We start from the raw sequence: 24,120 nt of genomic DNA on the forward strand, positions 1-24,120 counted from the left end.
GGCACAATCTGATGCGTGGGTGTTGGTGTATCATTATCCCTCTCTTCCTCTCTCCCCATCCTTCGGAGCCCCATGTTCTGAATTATTACTCTGTAATCACCAGTGAGCCAAGTGATAATCCATTTACACACAAATATTTTTTCCCCATACTTTGCCAACATGTATCCAGAAAGAATAGACAACTTTATCTTAACTTCAATTTTTCATTAAAAAATATTTTTTATTTCTTCCGGTTGAAAAATATATCGGAACAGGTACAATAATCTCTTCTTTCTTTTTCCTCTGTTATCGTGTTTATAATGACGTGTTTGTCCTTATTTGACTCATATTTAAGAAATTCATTTGACTATGTATAGTCACAGTTCTTGATCTCTGATTGGACAGTCATCATTATTGGGCGTGGTTTGGCAAACAGTCATTTTCCTTCAACAAATATTCAGCAGCTCTCATTAGATAAATTCATTATTGGTTTATGTTATAAGCAATGTAATCATATTTTTATTTCCTCTTCACAATCTTATTTTCTCCCTCCATGACGCCTCCTCTCACTCTCTCCTTCTCCTCCTCCTCCTCTTCCTTCTCTTTACCTCATCACCGATCTACCAACTCTTACCCCTCTCTGTCTCAGGTCCTGCATTCTACCATCACGCCTACTCCCCCTCTCTTGTACGCCACTGTTTGTTTTCGTGTTGTGTTACTAAGTTTGCAGAGGAACCGCAAACTAATAATGAGAGTGATTCTCATTTTTTATCTTTACACGGATAAAAAAAACCTTCGGACAACAAAATCACCACACGCACACATACATACATAAACACACACACACACACACACACACACACACACACACACACACACACAAATTAACACACTCAGGAACACTGCTTGTGTTTAACTATATTGTGTGGTCTATTTGTCCTCCAGGGTCAGGGTACCCGTATGTTCTGGAACCCCCAGCTCGGGACTTTATCTCTGGTAAACAAGCAAACAAAAAACAACAACGTCTGCATCATTCCCAGTCTGCCCTTACGACTACCAACCCCTCAGTCCTCTTACACGCTATGCTGCTAAATAAGCTAAATAAGCTAATACAGCCGCACTGCTGCACCATCATTAATCTTACAGAAGTGGTCATTAAATGTTGCACCAACTGTATTACGCGCTTGTGAAAAGTCCTTTTACCCCCTTGCTTTTCAATGCATTAATACCAACATCAATTTAAAAAATCGCATGTTTTGTCTAACTGTGATTTTGTGTGTGTGTGTGTTTGTGTGTGTGTCTGTGTGAGGGCAGAAAAACAGGAGGTCGGATGACACCGCAAATTGAAAGAAGCGCCCCAAAACACACACACACACGCACCCACACAGGCTCACACTCACTCACCTTGTGGCTTCATATTAATCAGCAGCCAACGTGAAGAATATCTGTGTGCATGGTTTTCCCATTCCACTGTGCGTTTCTGTGCTAAGACTAACTCCCTCAGCCTGGCCTTATTACAGCTAGCCTCAAGCTCTAATGGAAAGTAATAAAGAGCTCTGAACATAGTTTAGCAGCGCGTGTGCATGTGTGGGTGTGTGTGCGTGCATTTGTGCGTATGTGTGAGAGCGATAGGGGAGATGAATGGTTCTGATTAGGCAGTGCAAGCTGCAGACAAACGTGATGATCAATGTCTCCCTTCTTACTGTTGCAATTTGCAATGACCACACATACACTATTACGTGTGTAGTTTTTTTTCAACAGCTGCGTGCAGTGTGTGTGTTGTGCGTTCCCTTGCAAGTTTTCATTATTTTTGTTTCTCCCAAGATTGATGGTGTGTTTGCCTCATTTCACTGCTTTCATATGTATGCATGCACACACTGCTAGTAACCTTATGTGTATGTAACAGTATGTGAATACTGTATATATCTACTCTGTGCGTGTGTGTTGCTGTCATTTTAAATAACAGCAAATGTATATATGCAATGGAAATGCTTTGAAAATGGTTATGCCCAAGTATAAAAGTGTAAATCAGCTTGGGTGACTGCAGAGGACTGCGGAATGTAAGTGCTGACTCGACAACAGCAGAGATGGGTGGTTGGGGTGAAGTGGGGGTTTTTGGTGTGCAAAATAGAGAGCAAGAGCGGAAGAGAAATAAATAGATGCATAGCGGAAATGGAAGGATAATTTGAAGGAGAAGGAAAACTTCAACATAGGAGGGTGCAGAGGAAGCAAAAGCTAAGAGAGAGAAATAAAAAGAGGGGGAGTTGATGGTAATGTTCTGGGGATTGGATGGATGAAATAAAAGGAAATAGACTGATGAGAGTGGTGATGAGAGAGAGAGAGAGAAGAGGTGCAGCGAGTTAGCAGCAGGTCCCCTGGCATTTGATTCACCAGCCTTTCATCCAGGAAATGAAACTTGTTGTGTGATCGGGCTAAAACACAAACGCACACTCACAAAACAAAAAGGAGACAAAGAGGTTTCTCCACTCTGCATTTAAACGTGTGCGGTGTTTGACTGCAACTTTGGTGAGGATTATAGAAGCCTCCAATCATTACACAACAGAAATCACCAGAAACTGCCAACATAAATTAACTCCACTAAATAAAGATAATGTTAACATAAAAAATGTCACCACACACGTGAAAAAAAGAAGATAGAAGCAGCAATCCAACCTCTCATGATTTTATTGTTGGATGTCCCTGTTCTTCTGAATGTTCTGACCCAGAACAGAGACCTCGTTTTCCGACTGGTCCACCTGATGATATTTCTCTTCCTTACCGTGCTCTGCTTTTAAAGTAAGGAAAAAAAATCTCATTGAATGTGTGGATTTTAGTGTTACTCCTAGAAACTTTAAACATACATCACACTGTCTTCAGAAGCGATTAAAGTGGGATGGCGAGGCTGTTTTTGCATAATGGCTTTAGTGATTGTGCCGGCCTGTGTGTGTGTGCGGATACACCATTACACCTCATTAAGCAGACATTGTACTGGAGCCATAAGAGGGGAGTCACAACCAGCGTCACTCGCCGAGCAAACGGAGTGATTGAATGCAAGACGAGGTGCTTTGCCTGCTCGCCTGGGACCGCCGTTACAGCACATTTACATAAACATCACCTCCTTTTACATCTCATTAGCATAGAGAAAACATCAACATGAAGGAAGGAGCTGAGGAGGGATGGATGGATGGATTAATGAACGGGGAGGAGTTGCTACAGTTAGAGTGTGCTGAGGGAGTGGAGATGGTTATAATACGAACTAGAAGAAACATTTACAGATGCATACATCTACTTTGTTTGGTCTTAAGGGGCCAGTTTGTTATCTTACTTATTATTGATGCTTGTTTTGGAACCAAAACAGCTTCATGTCGATTGAGAAGTCTCCCAGTTTATGTATGAAAACTAAATTTTGAGCGGAATCTGTTCATGTCCTTGATTGGGATCAGCGGACTCACTCAGGGATTGCTCAATTCCAAATTAGCGTTTGTGCATGTTTCAACTTCAGTAAACTTTAAAATGGTAATTTGCATTTGAACTTTGAGACAGTTGCAATCTAATAGTCCAAAACAGAGACATTTGTCATACAAACAGTATTTACTTAATACTTTTTTATGTAACCTTGCACAGACAAGGTATTGTTTGACTTAATAGCTGAGATCTCTAGCTTGAAAAGTACTGAGGTATTTTAGCCCCTGTATGTTGCCACAGTCAACAGGAAGCTTTCAGCCTGTTATTGTGCAAACTGATCATTTGACTCTTTGGAATTTGTTGGACTGATTTTAATCTCTTCACCAGGCTGAAGAAGCTAATTTGGCTGGAGTCAATCACTTTTTTTGCGGTTTTCCCCCCATTTAAGAAAAATGTGTATACCTGCAAATACTGGTGTATAAGGTGAAATGGGAGATGGACTGCACTTGTTCCCACCTGATCTAAACTACACCTCCTGACTGTAAAATTCAGAGTATTTGTTTACAATGCAAAAAAACTTATTTTTAAACAGATACTCAATCATTTTGCATGAACGTTTAAAGATATTGATACATCTGCTTTAATCCAAAGTTTATGAAATCCAACAGAAAACCCTATCCCTTTGTTCTGTTCTGTATAGGTCATACTTTACATACTGTATCTTTCAAAGTTGCTTTTAAAAAATCAGAACAGCTGAATGATCAGTTTTGCCCAACTACATTAATTCTAATGTAATTAAGATGGTGGCCTTAAACACAGCCAAGCATTTCTAATTGAATCTTTCGCTTCCGCATGAAGCTACATAATGAATGTGGAGGCACATACACACAGAATGGGCACAGGCCTCATTGGCATGACTGTGCAAAATTGAAGCATTAATGGTAGGCTCTTTTACCCTTTACACCCATATAAAGCTGTCACCTTGCATAACAAATGAGGGGGTGATTTAAATAATTGGGTTTATGTGAAAGCAGAGTCAGAGAATGTGCACCCGTGGTGATTTTTCCTCAAAGAGGTGTGTGTGGGTGGGTGTGTGGGTGTGTGTGTTACTCTGCCTACCCTCTTCAATGATTTTCAGAATAATCCCAGTACAGTTAGACCGATGTGTTAGTTTATGGTTTGTTTTTTCTGATACTTTCCTTTTTTAACCTCTTATTGGTGTGTAGGTTTCATCTGCTGTCGAGGTTGGTACGATATTGTGCAGTTTGATCAGTGTCACAAAGACAAGTGTCTTATTGTTAAATGTCCAAATGTGGGATAAGTTTACAGTTCAATTTTCGGTCATCTTGGTAATGTGATTGAAGCTTACTGGCAGCTGGTCAAAGGAGAACTTGGGCAGCAGCTGTTGTCTTATGCAGAAGATATTAATGTAGAGTTGATGCATCAAGGAGACCAGAAGGTGGAAGAATCGCTAACAGAGTAACATGAGCAATTACCCCCCCAGGTCGGAAGATGTCTCCCACAGCATCCCAGTATAGCTCCCTCTACTTACGTCACCTATTCTAACAACACATCCATGAAATGCTAGAATTGCTGTAACTCTTTGTTACTTGTAGGTGCTTGCATTCTATTGGATATTTACGCATAAAGAATGCATTCCTAAATCGCGTTGTGTCCTTATGTCTTGCCACTGGTATAATACGAAAAAGAGCTGGAGTTGTGGCCTCTTTGTCTGGTGCATCTGAATAAGATATGAAAGTCCACAAGTGTAGACACTACAATATACTAGTTGGCCCTTTATCTATAACCTGACCTTGGGTAGGATGCCTCCCGGTTTCCCTCAGAATTTCCAGGTGTGCGCAACTGGGAGGAGATGCCAAGGTAGACCCAGCACATACTTGAGTGATTATATATCCTATCTGTCGTGGGACTGCCTCAGGATCCCCCAGACCCCATCTAGACGAACGCACAGACACACAGACTACATTGGACATTTAAGCAATAACAGTATGCTGCTAAAACATTAACCCTATGTTCGCCTGTCAAGTGTTTCGATTAAAGATCTGGACCATGGCTAGTTTGTCCCTAACATCGTATTGGAAGCAGGTATACTGGACTGTTGTTGTCATGGTAACAACAATAAACATGCAGTTAAGGTTGTGGAGATGTCTCAGGTTTGAAAATTCTTACATAAATGAGTATAAGATAAAATTGGGTTAAAACAAGAACTGCCTTAAGATTTATCACCATGGTAACCATTACAAACCTGTGGTGAGGGTTGTTGAATGGTCACCAAGTTTCACTTGAAACAAGCAGCGGTCTCCAATGTGCAAGTCCTGTTTACTTTGAACTACACCTTTGGTCCGGAGATAACTTATTTTGAGTTGGGTTACATTTATACTTTAGCTTTATATATTTGATAAAAAATGCACGGCTCATAATGTTAGCAAGCACACATGAACAACCACCCCCCCCACACACACACAGACACACACACACAGACACACACACACAGACACACACACACACACACACACACACACACCTTCAAACACACATGCTGTTTCATAATGTCAGGCCAAGAAAGTGAGACTCTGTCTCCCAGGCAACCTAAATTAATCTCAACAGGTGTGGGACATTATTTCTCTTGCTGAGGAGAGACGGAGCAAGCAGGTGAACGAGAATTAAATGAAAAGATGGAAAGAGAGAGAAAGGGATGAGAGCGCCTAAAGAAACGAGGACGGAGGAGTGCAGGGCAACAGATAAGGCCTGAGAAGGAGAGGAGGAGATGAGTGGTAAAGTCAGAGGGTTGAATGGGATGAGTAGAGTGCAGAGGATGAAAAAAGGAGAGAGAGGCAGTGCGGGATGATGGGATCAGAGAGGGGAGGGATGGAAGGGGAGAGTGGTGCAGAGGCTTAGTCAGAAGGCAATGAGTTATTGGGAACTAGCATGCTGCTTATTGCATGCCACAAAGAATAAAGTCAGCAACCAGTGTGCACGGTGTGTGTGTATGTATGTGCGTGTGTGTGAACGATTAACACAATACCAGCACAAGCTAACTAAATAACATCTCCAAAAAAGACAAGATTACACCTTCAGCTAGTCCCACTCACATGTTTGCACAACACACACACACACGCGCTTAAAAGTTCAAAGAAATAATGTCTGCACACACACATGGCTGAGACACAAACACACGCACCAACACTCATTTACATTGACTAGTGTCTGGATGACAGAAGGGGTCCAAGAACACAGACGGCCAGTGGGTGAGATGACGCACAAACACACACACACACACAAACCTATTTACTCTACACTTAAATATATAAATCTAAATATACACATGTACGAAGCCTGTTTTCTCAGTAGTGTCACGTAACATCCAAGTGATGAAAAGCAAAGACTAATCATTGTCTGTGTTTGTGCGTGTGTGTGCTTGTCACAGCCTCTGCCAGCATGTGTGTGTGTGCACGTCTGCAAGACAGCTCCTGTAAGTGTTGATAGGAGAATGTGTGCATGTTTGTGTGTTGACGTGTTAAGGGTGTATCTGTCTGTCAGTCAAACACAGGCGTCAGTATCGCCTCCACTTTAACATTTGTTCTTGATTTTATGTTTCAGTGATGTTTTTTTTAATTTAATTTTGAACTATTTATCCATCAAGTCATGACAACATACATATAATCCAGAGGTCTCTGATGAGAAATCCTTAAAAGTCAGATATATCAGATACCAATAACTGATAGTTACATGCTTCACATGTCTGATACCTATCCCGATAATAATTTCTCGTTTCTTAAAAACAAGTTCCTAGCCTGTGGTTTATGCACACCTGAGGGTAAAATTGCTAAATATAGTAAGCAAATATGGATTAATTAATAATCTATTGTTAAAAAAAAACTGTTCGCGCTTTGTGTATCGGATGTTTATCAGCTATAATTTTCACTTAATAAATAATCATAAAATTCCCATTATCGGGCCGATATATCGTGCATCCCTACTTTCCATGAATTATCCGTCAAAATAACATTAAAGGACATTCAAAATGGTGTTAATTATTTTGTATTACGTTTTATTAACTACTGAACTCACATCAATAGAAACCACTATAATATAAGCCACACGTTTGATGGGGCATTAAAAGGATTTCGCATACTCGGAGGTATTTTCTCTTCCACCTTGAGGCTCATTAGCAACACATTATTAACATGTTACTAATTAGCATTCATCCTAGCAGCATGGTTAATTAGTCATAAACTTATTAATGGTGTCTGCTCATTAGCACAGAAAAACGCCTCAGAGTTAGTTGTAACTAAACTAAAAAGGTTCCATGCGGGGAAAAAAAGGGACAGGGACACATACACCACACAAAGATACAATTCATTACACCTTTGAAGTTGATATCAATATTTATTTTACGTGCATTTTTCTTTGATTGAGTTTCAAGAAAAGAGCAAACTGGGAAGGGCATTGTAGTAACTGTTGAGCTGACCCATCTTTCAGGCTCTGAAGAGAGAAAATACAATGCGGGAGTGAGGAGTGTTTGCTTGGTGAAGTGGAAGAAACAAAATATGATTGTGAGCCCTCTTCATGTCGGCCATATTACTTGATCTAAGGGAAAAGATCACAGATGAAGATCAAAATAGTCTAATAAGGAGTATCCAGGAAAATTGGTTTTAAAAGAATGAGCCCTTTCACCATCTTGGCCTCACTCAATAAAATACTTGTGCTTATACACTAAAAATACGGTTACTTGCACTATAAATATGGTTACTCTGGTAAATAGTTATTTTCTGCTGCTGCTACTTTTGTTGTTTTCACACTATTTACATTTTTTATTTTTACACCTGTATATAGATTTATCTTGGAGAGAGAAGCATCTTACGAGTCCATTGCACTTGAGTATGATGACGATAAAGACTTTGAATCTTGAATCTTTTTTTCTCTATGGTGCAATGAAATAGAATTGGCCAGTAGAAGATGTGAAACATTTTCGTGAGTGTTACATAATCGCTGGTTCTGTATGCAGGAGATAAAAGGGGAAACACACACAAGTGTACGTGAGTGTTGTTAGTGTCATTAGTGTAAGGGGAGTACCACTGCTCCCATGTACCAAATACCCCACAGAGGAATGAAGGAAAATGAGGACAGGCCTGGAGGACGATTGGGGAGGAGAATCTGATGTCAACATTAGGCGGTGTGAACTAGAAGTGCATACCTAAAATGATGAAAGAGCCCATACCGCTGCCAAGGCCCCATAGTCCACTTATGACACCACATTTAAATTCACTAGATCTGGTGATGTAAGTCCGCCCAACTTGTCCAAATAATATTTTGAGAGATCAAGGACTATGTTGAAAAGCACCATATCCCTCAATGTTGAAAATATGAAGAAAATAAATCCTGGGTCCTAATGTTCCGTAACGTGATAGATTCAACCTTAGTTTATACCAAACCCCTACACAGAATGTCATGGAAATTGGTTGAGCAGTTTTCGCATTATCCTGCTAACTAACTAACGAACCAGATAAATGAAGACACCAACTTAACGTCCTCAGTGGACAAGCAAACAAACCGATGCGGGTGGAGGCACAACCTGCTTAGTGGAGGTAATCATGGTGTTTGTATGCAGATTGTAATGAGCCACCCTTCCCCTTTAATGGTTTGTCCCATCAATTAGTCCTAATTAATTATTGTGTATATGCATGTCTTTACCAAGTGTTCTTTTGTGTATAAGCCATGAGTTTCCTCTTGCTCGCAGGTGAGTAAAGCAGATCTGATTGTGCTTCATGCGCTGGTTAGTGTGTGCATATTGTGTTTTAACTTGTAGTCCATTAATGTGCAGTGTGCTGGGCACTTAATATAGATCCGTACCTTCATATTATATTAACACAAAGTAACGTGTCAATGCAGCGTTTCATTGTAACCTCTGCTGGTCATAGTTTGTACTGGTTTCTGAGGTCATATTACTTTTCTGCCATCTGGCTTCCACATCAGTTGGCTGACTTTCCATCCATGTTTCAATCAAGTTAATTTAACAGAAATGACAGTTTCGATAAAAAATGTATTTGTAATTTTCCCAATAAAGGGCTTTTACCAACAAACCTCACTGTTGTCAGTTTCCCATCAGAATAAGTTCCCTTTAGAAAAGGTGGAAACCTTTTAATAGTGAGAAACCTGGCCAAATAAAACCCCAAAATATTTAGTGTCTTTATAACTAGAGTCGTTAAAGGTAAGTAAGAAATTAAGGGTTTTGTTTGATTGGTGAATGAAATGTCCTTAAACCTTCGAAAATTTAATAATTAATTAATGCATACTGTTCCACAATAACTGTGAGCAAGGTTCACTACCCATCTGCAGAACCACTTTATTTTATGGGTCCTGTAGTTTGCATTTATTAACAATAGTAAGTGATCAATATGTTTATAATGCACAACAATTCAAATTGGGATAGGTATAGATTTCACCATTTAAAAAATAAAAAAGCACTTAAGATTACAAACTTTTTGGCGGTATGACTGATTTCATAAGCTGTTGGATGGGAAAACAGCTGCTGTTATTGGCCAATGTTTCTCGTAATAAGAATAAATATAGTTTGCTTTTTCCAAGCCTCAGCGCTTATATCTGGGTAATGTAGTTTTAATGTATTTTATCTTTGTAGTCCTAACATGTTATCCTGTCATCCTGCCATCCCTGTAGTCTGCACCGTTCGCTGTCAGAAGTTCCTGATCTCGCGGGTCGGGGAGGACTGGATCTTCCTCATCCTGCTGGGACTCCTCATGGCCCTGGTCAGCTGGGCGGTGGACTTCTGCATCGCCATCTGCCTGCAAGGTGAGGGAGGGCGGAGGCGAGTGAGGGAGGGAGGGATTCGTTTTGTACCTACTGCGCAGGTTGAGGAATGTAGAATGCTGAGACAGTAAGGGGAGGAAGAAGTATATATACAGGAAGGAAGTCCAACATCGTATCGAATGCATGGTAGAGAGGATCTAGTTGGCTGACAGGGAAGCAGGATATTCATTTGTGAGGTTAAAACCTTGGAAAAAAACGAAAACTAGAATACAAGAAACCAAAGGAGGCATTCATACTGTATATTGTTTGTAATTGTAAGCATGCAAACAACTATACATCACACAGTTTATCAAATCTTAAGTATTATACATGAAATGGAAAATGGTAAAGAGACAATATTTTTACAAAAATTTACAAGAAGAAGTGAAAATGTATGAGGAAATAAATTAACCAAATAGTCCAATCAAGTAGAACAAATATCTTCCACTTCAAAATATTGTATTATTATTAATATATTCTGTATCCACTAGAGAGTAATTACAACGATGCCAGAGCCCGGCCTCTGTCTTCTCTTTGTAATGTATTAAAACTTTACCTTTAATATTTCCACCAAATTGAATCAATTAAATCGGATATTTGTTAATCATCTGCACCCAAAGGAATTTGTAAATGGAGCAAATTGAACCCTGGGGAAAACCATAGCAAATTGTTGCGGAACATAGGAATGTGTCGCTTTTGGTGGCTGAAGAGTTTCTTAAATGGGAAGAAGGAATGAGGAATAAATTGGACACAAAGGGCAAAAAGAAGCATTGAAAAAGTTAGAGAAACAAGTGAGAGATAAAGCTAGTGCATTATTTGTCCAATGTTTAAATGGTTAATATGTCAGCACTCATGGATGTACATTTAGACCTGTGTGTTTGTGTGCATGCATGCATATCAGTTTAGTATGTAGGGTGTATTACAGTATATTGTAATGTAGTAGGCAGTATATATCAACACTTTACATAAATGCAAACACTCTTACTGTGTCTGTGTGTGTGTCTGTCTGTGTGTGTGTGTCTGTCTGTGTGTGTCCCCACAGCACAGAAATGGATGTACGGTGGTCTGGACAGCAATGTGTTCCTGCAGTATCTGGCCTGGGTCACATACCCTGTCGTCCTCATCACCTTCTCTGCCGGCTTCACACAGATCCTGGCCCCGCAGGCTGTCGGTATGACACACACACACTCACACAAGTTCAATTATTAAATATTCCATAAACAAATCAGCATTTCGCTGTACTGAGCACTGAAACTGATAGAAAGTTATATACATTTGTTAAGAGTATTGCACTTATTTATATTTTTATATTGAAGTATAAATTTCGACTTCCAATTGCCTATGCTTTAAAAAATGTTGTTTTTTAAAAAAGAATTGAATTCGGCACAGTTTAAGCACTGTTTCCGTCAACAAAAAAAAATGTATCAGCACCGATAAATAAAAAATAATCCAAACGTTTCTCTGACGTGTAAGTGTGGCCATGTGTGGCTAACTCAGAGCTGGTGATTGACCAAGGTTTGTTTTATATTAGCAACAGATCATGAGCTGTTTGATGATGTAATCCAGACTAAGACTTGTGTTAATGAGTGTTACATCAAATATATTAGAACTTTGATACATGGACTATTAAGCAACTCTGTACTGTTGACTCTTTTTGTTTGTTCTCGGTTGCGGTTCAGACCTCTGTCTGAATTACTCCTACTGTATTTTGCCACTTGCCATTTTGTAGCCTCTCGGCAGCAAAACAGAAAACAAGCAGAGGTTTGTTTGTTTTAGTTGAAGCTGCAGGCGAGCAGCAGATTGGTGGGTGGATATAAAGATGAGACTAATTTGCAGAGATTGTTAAATACATAATGAGTTACACCCAAGCAAATCTTTTTCCAAATATGTTTATTATTTTGCTGATTAGTCTGAGCACAGACTGACACAAAGATTGTAAAGAAAGAAAATAAAGAAAAACGTATACAACAATTTTCACAGTTAAATCAGGTATAAAGAAGAGATTCCTAAACAAAAAATGGATTACAAAAACACACACCTTGGTACTTAACATAGGAGTCAACATATTAGGTGTTACCTTGAATTAATTCCAATACAGGTCCTATATCTTGTCAAACACACCCCCTCTATCTTCATGATATATAAACCCTCTATATGTAGTGAGTTTGTTGGCTAAAGATAAAATGGTAGTTGCTCCTAAAATCATTATGATCTCTTGTTCCCAATGCTGGCAACTGTGGAGAATACTTTCCCATAAGTTTTAAGTTTAGTACATGACCAGACATCCAAGCTATTAATGTCTTGATCATCACAAAACAGCCAAAAATACATTCTGGTCAAACTGCTGCTGTCTACTGTCTCGTCACAAGGTAAAACTGGTATGCCAAGGTAATTGAAAAGTAATAAATCTGTTGGCTACATATCAGCAAAACAAATTTATAAAATGTTGATGTGTTAATGGAAACATTATTTGACAGTGCAAAGGAAACAGACTTGGTAAATAAATCATGGGGCACGTGAAGCGTGGGACTCGGCTGTTAACTGAAGCTTCTCTGCCTGAAGAAATGAAAAATCGGGGCAAACAAAAACATCAAAACTGTGAGGAGTGATGAATAGCCTTCCTCAAAGAAATAAATGAAACCAACATTTCCACCACATTTAGCTTTAAGTGATAATCTTTTAATCACACCATCTTGTTGCATCCTCTTCTCCGATGATATCACCTGACTGGAAAATGAGCTCCACCAGCTGCATTTGGATGGAGACTTGACTCTAGCTGATGAATTTAGTACCATTTTAAATCAAATTGTGATGATGGTCTGTTTATGTTGTCACTGTCAGTCAAATGTGTTGAAACCACTCAGTCCTGATGAAGCAGATTAGCCGAGTTTTCTCTAATTTACACCAAAGGATGATTTGGGACTTGATTTTACTGCGTATTTAGTCATCAATAAACAAAGTTTCAGACCAATACTTTACAATCTGTTGTAAACACCTCATGTCCCCTCCACCCTGCAGGTTCAGGTATTCCAGAAATGAAGACCATCCTGAGAGGAGTGGTGTTGAAGGAATACCTCACCTTCAAAACCTTTGTGGCCAAAGTCATCGGCCTCACCTGCGCTCTAGGCAGTGGCATGCCGCTGGGCAAGGAGGTAACATATATAACCACACACACACACACATAGAGAGAAATATTTCTACAAAACAGCATCACCTGCTCTATGGGCCCATGAAGGTTTAATGGTACTAAATGGACAGATGATGTACTGGAATTGAATATATTGAATATACTCTATGTATCGCGGCTTGTACCATGTGCAATTTATAATGTCCTCTAGCTAAGCCACTTCCTGTGGACTTTTAAGAATTTAAAATTGGTACAGTGATTAAGAGGAGTTTTCAAAATACGAAGATACTGTATATATTGTGTATCGCGATATAGCCTAAAAATATCGCAATATTTAATTTTGTCCATATTGCCCAGCCCTATTACATGCACATGTCCACTCACAGTAGCAGCTTGTCAGTCAATAAAACAGCCAATACGGTATGTGAGTCGAAATAATGTCTGCAACATGCATTTTCAAGCACCAACTCCCCCTTGTGGTGGAGAAGGAGCTGCAAGACAATTTTTCTTTTTATTTACCAGTCGATCTATATTCTGACCATCACCAATGATCATGAGATTTGGGTAGTGACAGAAATAATGATATTGAAAATACAAGCAACGAAGATGAGTTATTCGCCCTTACCCCCTAACCCAGAAAATCTCGGCAGAAGTAACATATCCCACAGGGGGAGCTGTAAACACTTTGCCGGGTAGAAGGATGTCTGGAATCCCCTGGTTAGCTGACTGCACATTCCACATAAAAAATAAACTTACCATACAAATTTGTATAACTGATGATACCAATTTAATTTATATTCAATTTGAGTAAGCAATGCCAGGAAAACTCGAGTGGTGATCCTCATTCAACAGCTATTGCACAGTGTGTTTCACTGATTCACCGCATTAAATCTTTGTCTGTGATCAAATATGGACCCAGCACCGAGCTGCCATCAGGTTTGAACGCCAGCTTACACAACATCTGATATAAGCTTTCAGAATCAGAGAAGAATACCAGCTGGCTGCAGCTCCAATTTAAACCGTTATCAGTCATCAAAAACTCATTAAGGTCCCAGTGAAGTGTTTGAGCCGTTTTCCCAGTGGGCCTTGAAAAAGTGGAGCAGCTCTATCATGACTGAAATCAGTGCATATATATATGCAGACCTATCAGTGCATTTTATAGAAATCAGTGAACGCTACATGAACTTCTCGGGGAAACATCACCAGCTCCCATTCTATATCCCTGCTTCATGATTTACACATGATTCATAAAAGGCTGAGTATGTTCTACTGAAAGGTTGTTAAGTTTAATAGGAATACATTTTGCACTGGTACATTCCGCCTCCAGGAAATTGCCATATGCCAGCACTTAAGTTTGCCACTGGCAGAAGCTTTAAACTTCTATAACATACTCAGCTTTTTATAGGTCACCAAACAAACTGACTAGAATATATATAAAAATGAAAATAAAAAAATTAATTAAAACAATACGGCCTATTACTTTAGCTTTAAGCAATAAAGGGAGTACCTGACAACATTATCCCCTCTGGACTTAACGTAGCTGTGTTTGCTCACTATTGAGATGATTCAGTACAAACTTGGGGTGTAACAGTGCACAAAAATCATTTCTCGGTACGTACCTTTGAAAAACAAGAAATATAAATTAAGTAGCTTGTATTTTTTTTTATAATTGAACACTAGTTTAATAGACAATGGCTGTCATTCTTTAAGTCTGTAGTTCAGCTGCAACTGGCGGCAACCTATTTACAAAATACATTTACAAAAATAAATAAAACAAATAAAATAATTTTATAATCACTGAGGCCATTTGTTATAAGAGTGTGGATAAGCAACATGATCAAGCGTTTTTTTTTTTTTTATAATGCTGTGGGTTAGTTTAGTCGTGTTGGCTGGACTTTTTACCGGATCGTTTTACCCTGCATGTGCCTGTGATGGGGGTAAACATCAGGCTCGGGTCAGGTTCTCACACAAAATACAAACCCCTGCCCGGTTTCGGGTCAGGCTCGGTCATTGTTCTCTGGGGCTCAGTCTATAATTTTGTATAGTTACAGTTGCAGCTGATACCAGCTCCCCTACATTAAGGCTATAGCCTATGCAGCAGCAGCAGCATGAATTTGGCTTGAGAGCACAAAGTGGGGAATCTGGAGAGGAGGGAAAACAAAATGAGAAAGAGGGAGCGTGCAGAGTTAACTTGGGACCTTTTCTAAACCCAAAGGGAGGTAGAAGACTGTTCTTCTGGAGATTGTTGAATCCCCAAATTCTCAATGCAGATGTTGTTTATGTCCTGTACACTACTTTGTGTGGATGAGTTTGGAAAATGTAGTGTATACTTCTGTGTCCTTCAGCAAAAAAAGTTTCAGGTAAGTATGGCATCCCCCAAAAGACGTTTAGCCCCAAGACATACTGACAGGAAAAAAAATGTTTTTCCTTTATCACACACACACACACACACACACACACACACACACACACACACACACACACACACACACACACACACACACACACACACACACACACACACACACATATACACACACACACACAAGCCTCAGGCCCCTCTGGCTGTGTACGCCTGCAGCAGCATCCACAGTTTGGATTCCGTGCAGCCGCTCACTTCCTTTAACTTGAGCATCACTCTTCTAATGATCTCACTTTTAATCCTGTTGGTTCCACTTTGAACATCATCCTCTGAATTTTAACATCCACTGCGGACTTTGTTGTTGATGATCTGTTTTCAAAGAGTTTTAAGTGCTGTCTCATGTGACACACAACAAACAGGAGGCTTAAGCGCTTCTCGGCTTGTAATGTTTGTCTCAATTACTTTTTTTAAAGATGAAGAACGTATCTCACTGAATAAAGTTGTTGAGGAAATTTTGACAATCCTCACACATTACTGTAAATGCCACTATATATTATGTATTTTGTATATTAGACAGAGGCACCAACTTCAACCCTCACCAACTTTAACTCTTTTGCGTATTTCCCCAGTGGCAAGACATAAGGACAATGGGATTTAGGAATGCATACTTTAGGCTTAACTATCCATAGGATGCGAACACCTACATGTAACATAGAGAGAGTGACAACAGTTCTAGCCATTCATGGATGTGCTGTTAGAATGGGTGACGCAAGTAGAGGGAGATATATGGCGATGCTGTGGAAGACGTATGGAAGGCAATTGTCTCCCCACCTTCTGGTCTCCTTGATGCATCAGGTCTGCATTAAAATCATAAGACATCAGCTGCTGCCTGAGTTCTCCTTTCACCAGCTTCCAGGAAACTTGCATAACAAAAATGAGGCCGATACATTCCTGATACGGGCGCTGCCATCTTGTGCAGGTGACGTCATTTAGAGCAAGAGTCGGTGCAGCAGTGATTGTGAAGTTCCTGCTGAACAAACCTCCCTGAACCAGTAAAATTAACACAGTAAATATTTTGGGAACAATGTATGAGATTTGTACTTTGACTTTAATTTGTCTCATGTCTGAGCGGGTGGGGTTTATGACATATACTGCAGCCAGCCACCAGGGGGCGAACAAGATGCTTTATCTTAATTTTGTCCATCTTTATGTACACTCATTAGTTTACACCTGTTGTATTTTATGGTCTATTTTCCCTCTCCTTTCAGGGTCCATTCGTACATATCGCCAGTCTGTGTGCTGCTCTGCTCAGCAAGTTCATGTCTCTGTTTGGAGGAATTTACGAGGTAAGTCCTGTTTATTTTTTTCTTAGTCTCAAGTTTCCTTTCACTCCTTCAACATTTTACACAACTGTTTACTTGATTTCATTGTGTTTTTGAGGCGTTAAATTAAAGCATCTAATATTCATTTCTCTTACTATTGTTTCTCTTTAAACGCTGTACACGCCATATAACAAATTCTGATGGAAAGAGTTTCAACCTACAACTCAAGTTATTTTTCTCATTCCATTTCATTCACTTCTTCAAAATCCATTTTTTGTCCATTACACCGATTCCCTTGGCTACCTTAGTCACTCTCTGTTGTTTCTGTGCTTTTTGAGTAATAAGCTTAATAAGAAGCTGTGAATGCTTTGCAAACTGAGTTGTTCCTTTCGGATACACAGGTTGCCTTCATGCCCTCTCATCCAGCGAAAGGAGTCAAGCATTTTATTTGGTATGGCGGGGGGAAGGCATAGAATGTGGAAAAAAGCTGGATGGTGAAGATGCTGATCGATCAGGGGAAAGACAGAAAAATAATTTTCTTCCTCATGCGTATCCTCCTTCTCACGTTTCATCCTCTCCATCTTTTCCATCCTTTGGGAGAGGAGGCCGGGCGCTGGAGGAAGGCAGCGAAAATCTTCCTCTCATCTCTATCTTTTCTGAAGATGTGAGCACTTCTCTTTGGGGAAAAAAACGATTGAGAGAAGGGATGGCTTGAGGAGAGTACACAGGACAGTGGGACTCATTGAAGAGTCAGTGCAAGAGTTGCAAAAACCCTTTATGGCCTTAAGCAGAGGAAAGAAGCCTTATGTAGTCAGCTGCTTCGACAAAACAGATATCGATTGTGTTTACAAAGGTGATTTGGAGGATCAGCTGAACTGGACCGTAATGTAGTTGTAGGTGTGCTAGAAAAGACAAGCTAATTCACTTTTATTGTCCATGAAGACAAACCTGACTTAAAGCAGGACAACCATATAAATTAACACACATAAAACAGTAAAAGTGACAGCATAGCATCAAATCAGTGATTATGATGTCAATAATTCACTATTTTTGTACCCTTTGTATCATCATTTATCAGCCTGATATGGTGTGTATATTTGTATAATGATCAAAGCACTAAAACACTTAAGTAGGTAGCTGATGTTGAGAAAATGAAATCCTCATGTGCTTCGTTGGCAGGGTGTCCTGTCGTGTAATGCAGTACTTCCATATTGGCATTTTGCTCAGACCAATATACTTTACATGTCATGACGGGCTTTACTTTACAACCCTCGCTAGGCACTTTCTGTCCCTCAGTCTCCTCCATTATTCTCTCGCTCAACGTGACAGCTTTTATTTTTCCATCTCCCCATCTTCCTTTTGATCTTTCTGCAATAATCATGATCATAATCATCATTATTGTCTATTGTCCCCTCGTGTCCCTGATTGTTGTGCTAGGTGTGTGTGTGTACCTCTGCAGCAGTAGCTCTTCATAGTTTGAAGTACAGTATATTAATGTCGGCTGTTAAAGCCTATTTTTTTTTTTTTTCAGCGTGCTTTTAGATAGTGTGCTGTCCATTTAAAAAAAAGAAAAGGTATTAGTCCTTCACAGACACACACACACACACACACACACACACACACACACACACACACACACACACACACACACACACACACACACGGAGGAGCCATTGTTTGATAAGTGCTCTCACTGGGTCAGATTTAAAAGAGTTTTTTTTTTTTTTATATCAGGACTATGACTGTTTGTATATTTAGTTTTTGAAACTGAAATGCTGTTTTTTTACTTATTGATGAGTGGAAATCAGACTGAAATGTTAAGTTTTACAGAACATTTGGGGCTAAAAAAGTGGTTTTCATCTGTCCTTACTCGTCGATCTTTGTTTTGTATTCTCATGCTTCCTGAAGGAGCCCGGTTTAATAGGGATTAAGGTAATTCTGCATGATCTCCGGTCCGTGTTCCTTCTCCCCCACTACTCAGGTCTTGTCAAATAAATTCAAAAGTTATCTAAAATTTAAGGTAAATGTTTATTCGATTATCTTGCCTGAGAAACATTCTTCAAAATAGAGTATTATCCCTGTATTTGTCCTTGTCAAAATCATTTGTCAGACACTATTATATCACCTTGTCGTAACTGAAATGTCTAAGATGAGGTTAGTGTATCTTACTTTGCACTGACAAGTATACACAAACCCAAAAAATTTTGGAACCCATGTTTTTTAGGATTACAGATATTGTGTTATGTGTTGTGCTTTTGTGCATTTTCTTTTGAACAGCCTGACATGATTGGTGTCTTTGTAAACTTTAGGATCTACACCTGAATTCAGAAAAACTTAATGTTTTTGGTTTGACCAATTGGTATTAACATATTTGTTCATAGGTGGTATTAATAACACAAAATATTTGATTTTACAAAGCACTCGCCAGTTTTTTTCTCATTTAGGTTTTCTCTTAGGGACATACAGTAGAAACCATGGAAGATATTTTCTTGACCATCTTTTTGTCATCGACTGGTTTGTTAAGCACATTTTTTTTGTGTTTGCAAATCTCAATAGACACAAATTTATATTTATGAAGTTAACATGACTATTTCATGATCTAGGAGAAGAGAGGATCCAGCCTGGAACAGTTGAAACAAAAAAAAAAAATGGCAGGATTAAGGATAATGATAAAAAAAACATTTTTGTGTGTGTGTATGCAACCACCAGTAAAGCGTGAGATGTTGCACGTTATGAGTTTGTAAGAACAGGATAAGCCAATGAGCATAAAAGCACATACGCACACACACTAACCTTCCTTTATCACTGTCAAGCTGCTTAAAGGAAGCCAGTCTCATAGGAATGAAGGTAAGATCAGTCACTTAAAAAAACCTGCATCAGATTCTCATGATGCACTGTGACCCTCTGCCCTTCAGACATGCAGCTCAGTCCTTTCATTTGTTCCTCTCTGACGTCCCACTGTGTGTCACACTGCAAATCCTCCTCTTACAACACGGTCATAATGATTCTCTTGCAGGAAGAGTCTCATATTGTATGAACTCTGCAGTTATAAATGTAATTCAACTGTAGTTAAATCATTGAGCCTATTTGTCAACTTTTTAAGTTTTTTACTTTTAAGCTTATGCTCCTTTGTGTTTTTTGTGTGCGTGTGTTCCAGAATGAGTCGAGGAACATTGAGATGCTGGCAGCAGCCTGTGCTGTAGGAGTGGGCTGCTGTTTTGCTGCCCCCATCGGAGGTGAGTCTCCATGTGTGTGTATGTGTGTATGTATATAGGATATTCAATTCAATTTGATTTGTAAAGTGCCAAATCAAAATACACATTACTCCAAGGCACTTTACGTTGAAGGTCTACACCCTAAAAATGATAGAGAACTTCACACAACACTGCACATGGTGAACTTTATGTCAGTGAAATTGATGGAGCAATTTTCAGTGATGTTTCAGAGGGGATCTGTTAGTGAAGGCAATATCCCCTTGATTTTTTTACAGATGAAATCAGCTCATGTCAACTTAAGAGTCTTACATGCTTTGCTTAATGGCTATAACAAATCTCACAACATGGTCTAAATATCTGAGTGTAGATGTTGTTGTCAATGTCTTTACCTAGTTTGTGTTTTTATATTTTGGACGGTCAAAGTTTGAATTTACGTTTTTTTTTGTACTATTGTATTCATCATATATGATCAAGGCCTTTGTAAGTATCATGTGTGGTCCATAATGAGTCTGTTTGTGTGTGTGTGTGTTTGTGTTACAGGAGTGTTGTTCAGTATTGAAGTAACGTCCACATTCTTTGCGGTGAGGAACTATTGGAGAGGTTTCTTTGCTGCTACATTCAGTGCCTTCATCTTCAGAGTCCTGGCTGTTTGGAACAGAGACGAAGGTAACGAGGACCATTGGCAACACTGTATGACATTAATGTGAAGTGCCAGTAACGGCAGGTGATTTAACATTCATACTTATATGAAATATTCTTTCAAACCCCTCAGGTGAACAACCTCATTGAAATGAGTGGTTTGCTTCTTTCCAAAGTTTGCTTCTTTATATTCGATTTAAGTGTCTCAAAATATTTGTTATAAGTTATACAAGACTCAAAGCTATGGAAACAATATCCCACATTCATGCATTTTCTCACCAAGGTGAACCCCCGATCTCAGAAAGTCAGAATAAGCCACGAGCAACATTAGCAGATGGAACAATACTGACCTATTGGTTCATAACAAAGCCAGATGAGTGATGGCAATATCTCATTTAAAATGTAGCAGGGGATGTTTCCACATGTTTTATTTATAAATCGTTCTAATAAAGAGGATTAGCATATAATATTTGTGACCTCTACTTTGGAAATCGATGCTGGGTTCGCTAACCAAAGACAGAGCCAGAGCTGTGTATTTAAACAGGAGTTCTACCAGGGCACACAGAGAACTTAGCGCTAACGGACTGTGAGGAGAATTTGAGTATTGGATTAAAATGGTTTATAACCCACCTTGAACACAAGTAATATTTGAAAAAAGGGATTCAACATAATTCGATTTTCTACTGTATCAGGGAGTTGGGTACTTTTTAGAAAAAGCTGCTAAAAGTAGCAACATCATCAAAAACAAGAGAAAACACCAACTGTTTCTATAAAAAAGAAAATGTAATTAATTGTGTATACTAAATGTCAAAACTGATAATTACTTATTAAAAGTCATATTGAACAGAACTCTTAAGCAACGATTAGCCCACTGTTAATGTTCTCTCTAATAAAGTTCACAATACAGCCGGAGATGTAATATCACTTGAAGGCAGCTTAGATAATTAATATATTAAATCAATCTTGATGATGAAAATAAAGCTGAGGAGGACTGGGATCATTAGGCAGATGTGCTCTGTTATAAAGCCTCACAACTGTCTCACCAAGCTCACACTGATAAAAACTAGAGCACATGTGTAATACTGACATTAATGGTGGCAGACAGGCACAAGGCAAAACTCTCAGCCAATGAAAACCCTGCTTTAGGATCTCCAGGGCTCTAAACATTTTTATCGTGTCTCTCACAAGAATTTCTCTGACCCTCTGTTTTCCCAACACTTTGATCTGTCTGTGTTATGCCACCTCCACAACAAGCAGAGAGTTGTATTTACTTCACACTCGTTACCTTCCATCGGGACCTGAGTTGCTGTTAACACTTGTTCACTTCCCTGCATCTGCCTCCCGTAGTTGTGCGTTTTTGAAGATTGTGTTGACAGTTTTGGTTTCCCTCCTAACTCCTGCTGTATTTGGTTCTTCCCCCAGAGACCATCACAGCCCTGTTTAAAACACGTTTCCGGCTGGACTTCCCCTTTGACCTCCAGGAGCTTCCTGCCTTTGCTGTCATTGGGTGAGTTCTGACACTTGATTGGGCTTTGTGCCATTTTCTAGGCTACCAGAGCACTGTGATTGGTCAGTGTCATGGTTTTTAAACCTTCAATTACCTCCACTAAGGTGGTTATGTTTTAGTTTGTGTATTTGTCTGTCTATATAGGACTGATTATCACAAAACTTGGTGGAAGGATGAGGTCAGGGAAGAACCTAAACTTTTTAGTGTGAATTCGTATCAGGGGGCGGTTCCATCCGATTTCCAATAGATTTCAATAAAAAGCTTATATAAAATCAAACATTGTGAGTCATTGTTTTTGCTCATCTGGTTACTCTGACAGGTATTCCCATTTACTGCAACTGCAGCAGGAATTCAGTTATTATTCAGGCGCCCTGCCCACTGCAGCATATGAGGGTGTTTCTTGAGGGTAGCCTGCGTGAGTCACCTAACATGGATAATTCAGCCTGAAACAGTTGCTGGCACACCGAGGGGCGTCTTATTTCATCCTGCCATAGCCCGAGGGCTTGTCCACTGCTGTGAACGAGACCACGGGCTCCTAGAAGAAAGCAGGTGGAGAGATGAGAGGGAGAGCTCTCCTCCCTCTTTCACTCTCTCTCTCTCTCAGATACAAGTACACCCCAGTGTTTAACTGCACAGGCTCCCCAAGAGAAGGAAAAACCTTTCCCTTCTTTTTCTTCCTCCTCTTTTGTTTTTAAGTCTTGTGGCTGTTTTTATTTTGTCCGGAGGTGTTAACACCCACTGCTGCATCAATGACTTGCACATACAGTACAATTAACACTCCCTCCAGAAGGCAACAGAGTGCTTAGCCCCAGTTTAATGCTGTGCCACCATGTGCTGTGTGTTCGCTCGTTTGTGTGCGTATGCACCGCTGCACCGCTGCATCAGTGCAGTTTCCATCCTCCCTTGCCAATAGCTGTCAAGCGGGTAAAGTCGGTCAGTGTCTCAGTCAACTAGGCCACAAAGAGTTTGTTCTGCGTAGGATGCTTCCAAGGGCACGTCTTTGAAGAGTCGCACACTATTCCCCATAGTGTTTACACCTGCAGGAGGATCAATGAGACAAGGAGGAGGCTGGAGCACTGCATGATTCATGAAGATGTGTGAGGCCTTAACATATGTTCGGATGCTTTTGTAAGTCACAAATGTCAACGAAGACAATGTTCTTATTTTAAGCAACAATAATCCTCCATGTCCTTATTGAATACGGCCCTCCAACATTCACGTTGATGGTATTATAAAAAATATAATCCATTTCATTGAATAACTGTATCACTGGTATCTTCAAAACATTCAGGAAAATGTTTGGATCAGTCTTTCTACAGAGCTCCTTCAGTTCAGAAATTGTTAGGATTGCTGTGAACAGTGATCCTCAGGTTACCCAACATCTCTGTTGAGTTAAAGTCTCAGCTCTGACTGTCATTCTATAGGTTTAAGCAGGTGTTCATGAACAGAGATGTTAAACCCCTCCAAAGAAGCCATAGTACTAAATTCTCTATGTATAGAGTTTGTTGACCTGAATCTTTGAGATGACCGTGCTAACCTTTCCCACTCTATGCAAATAAACATTTCTAGGTCTTAAGTCTATTGAATTTGTCAGATTAACTCTAACTCCCACCTCCAGTCATGTGTCACTGAATGGACTCCAGTTTTTACATCATTGGCCGAAACCACAGGGTAAATGTTTGAATGATGTGTTCAATATTGTCTTTGTTGATAAATTAGAACTTGAATTGAAGATC

General features: G+C 39.5%; 1 protein-coding gene across 1 annotated transcript in view; it reads left to right on the plus strand.

Moving 5' to 3' along the window:
• Nucleotides 1-24,120, plus strand: part of clcn2c (chloride channel 2c) — a 134,873-nt gene that overhangs the window by 58,148 nt on the left and 52,605 nt on the right. Inside the window, 7 exon segments of the mRNA XM_053422892.1 lie at nucleotides 10,084-10,215; nucleotides 11,255-11,383; nucleotides 13,231-13,364; nucleotides 16,970-17,047; nucleotides 20,181-20,259; nucleotides 20,779-20,904; nucleotides 22,300-22,384. Coding sequence (XP_053278867.1) covers nucleotides 10,084-10,215; nucleotides 11,255-11,383; nucleotides 13,231-13,364; nucleotides 16,970-17,047; nucleotides 20,181-20,259; nucleotides 20,779-20,904; nucleotides 22,300-22,384 — 763 coding nt within the window.

The sequence above is a fragment of the Pleuronectes platessa genome, chromosome 5 (genome assembly GCF_947347685.1).
Source record: "Pleuronectes platessa chromosome 5, fPlePla1.1, whole genome shotgun sequence".
Taxonomy (NCBI): Eukaryota; Metazoa; Chordata; class Actinopteri; order Pleuronectiformes; family Pleuronectidae; genus Pleuronectes; species Pleuronectes platessa.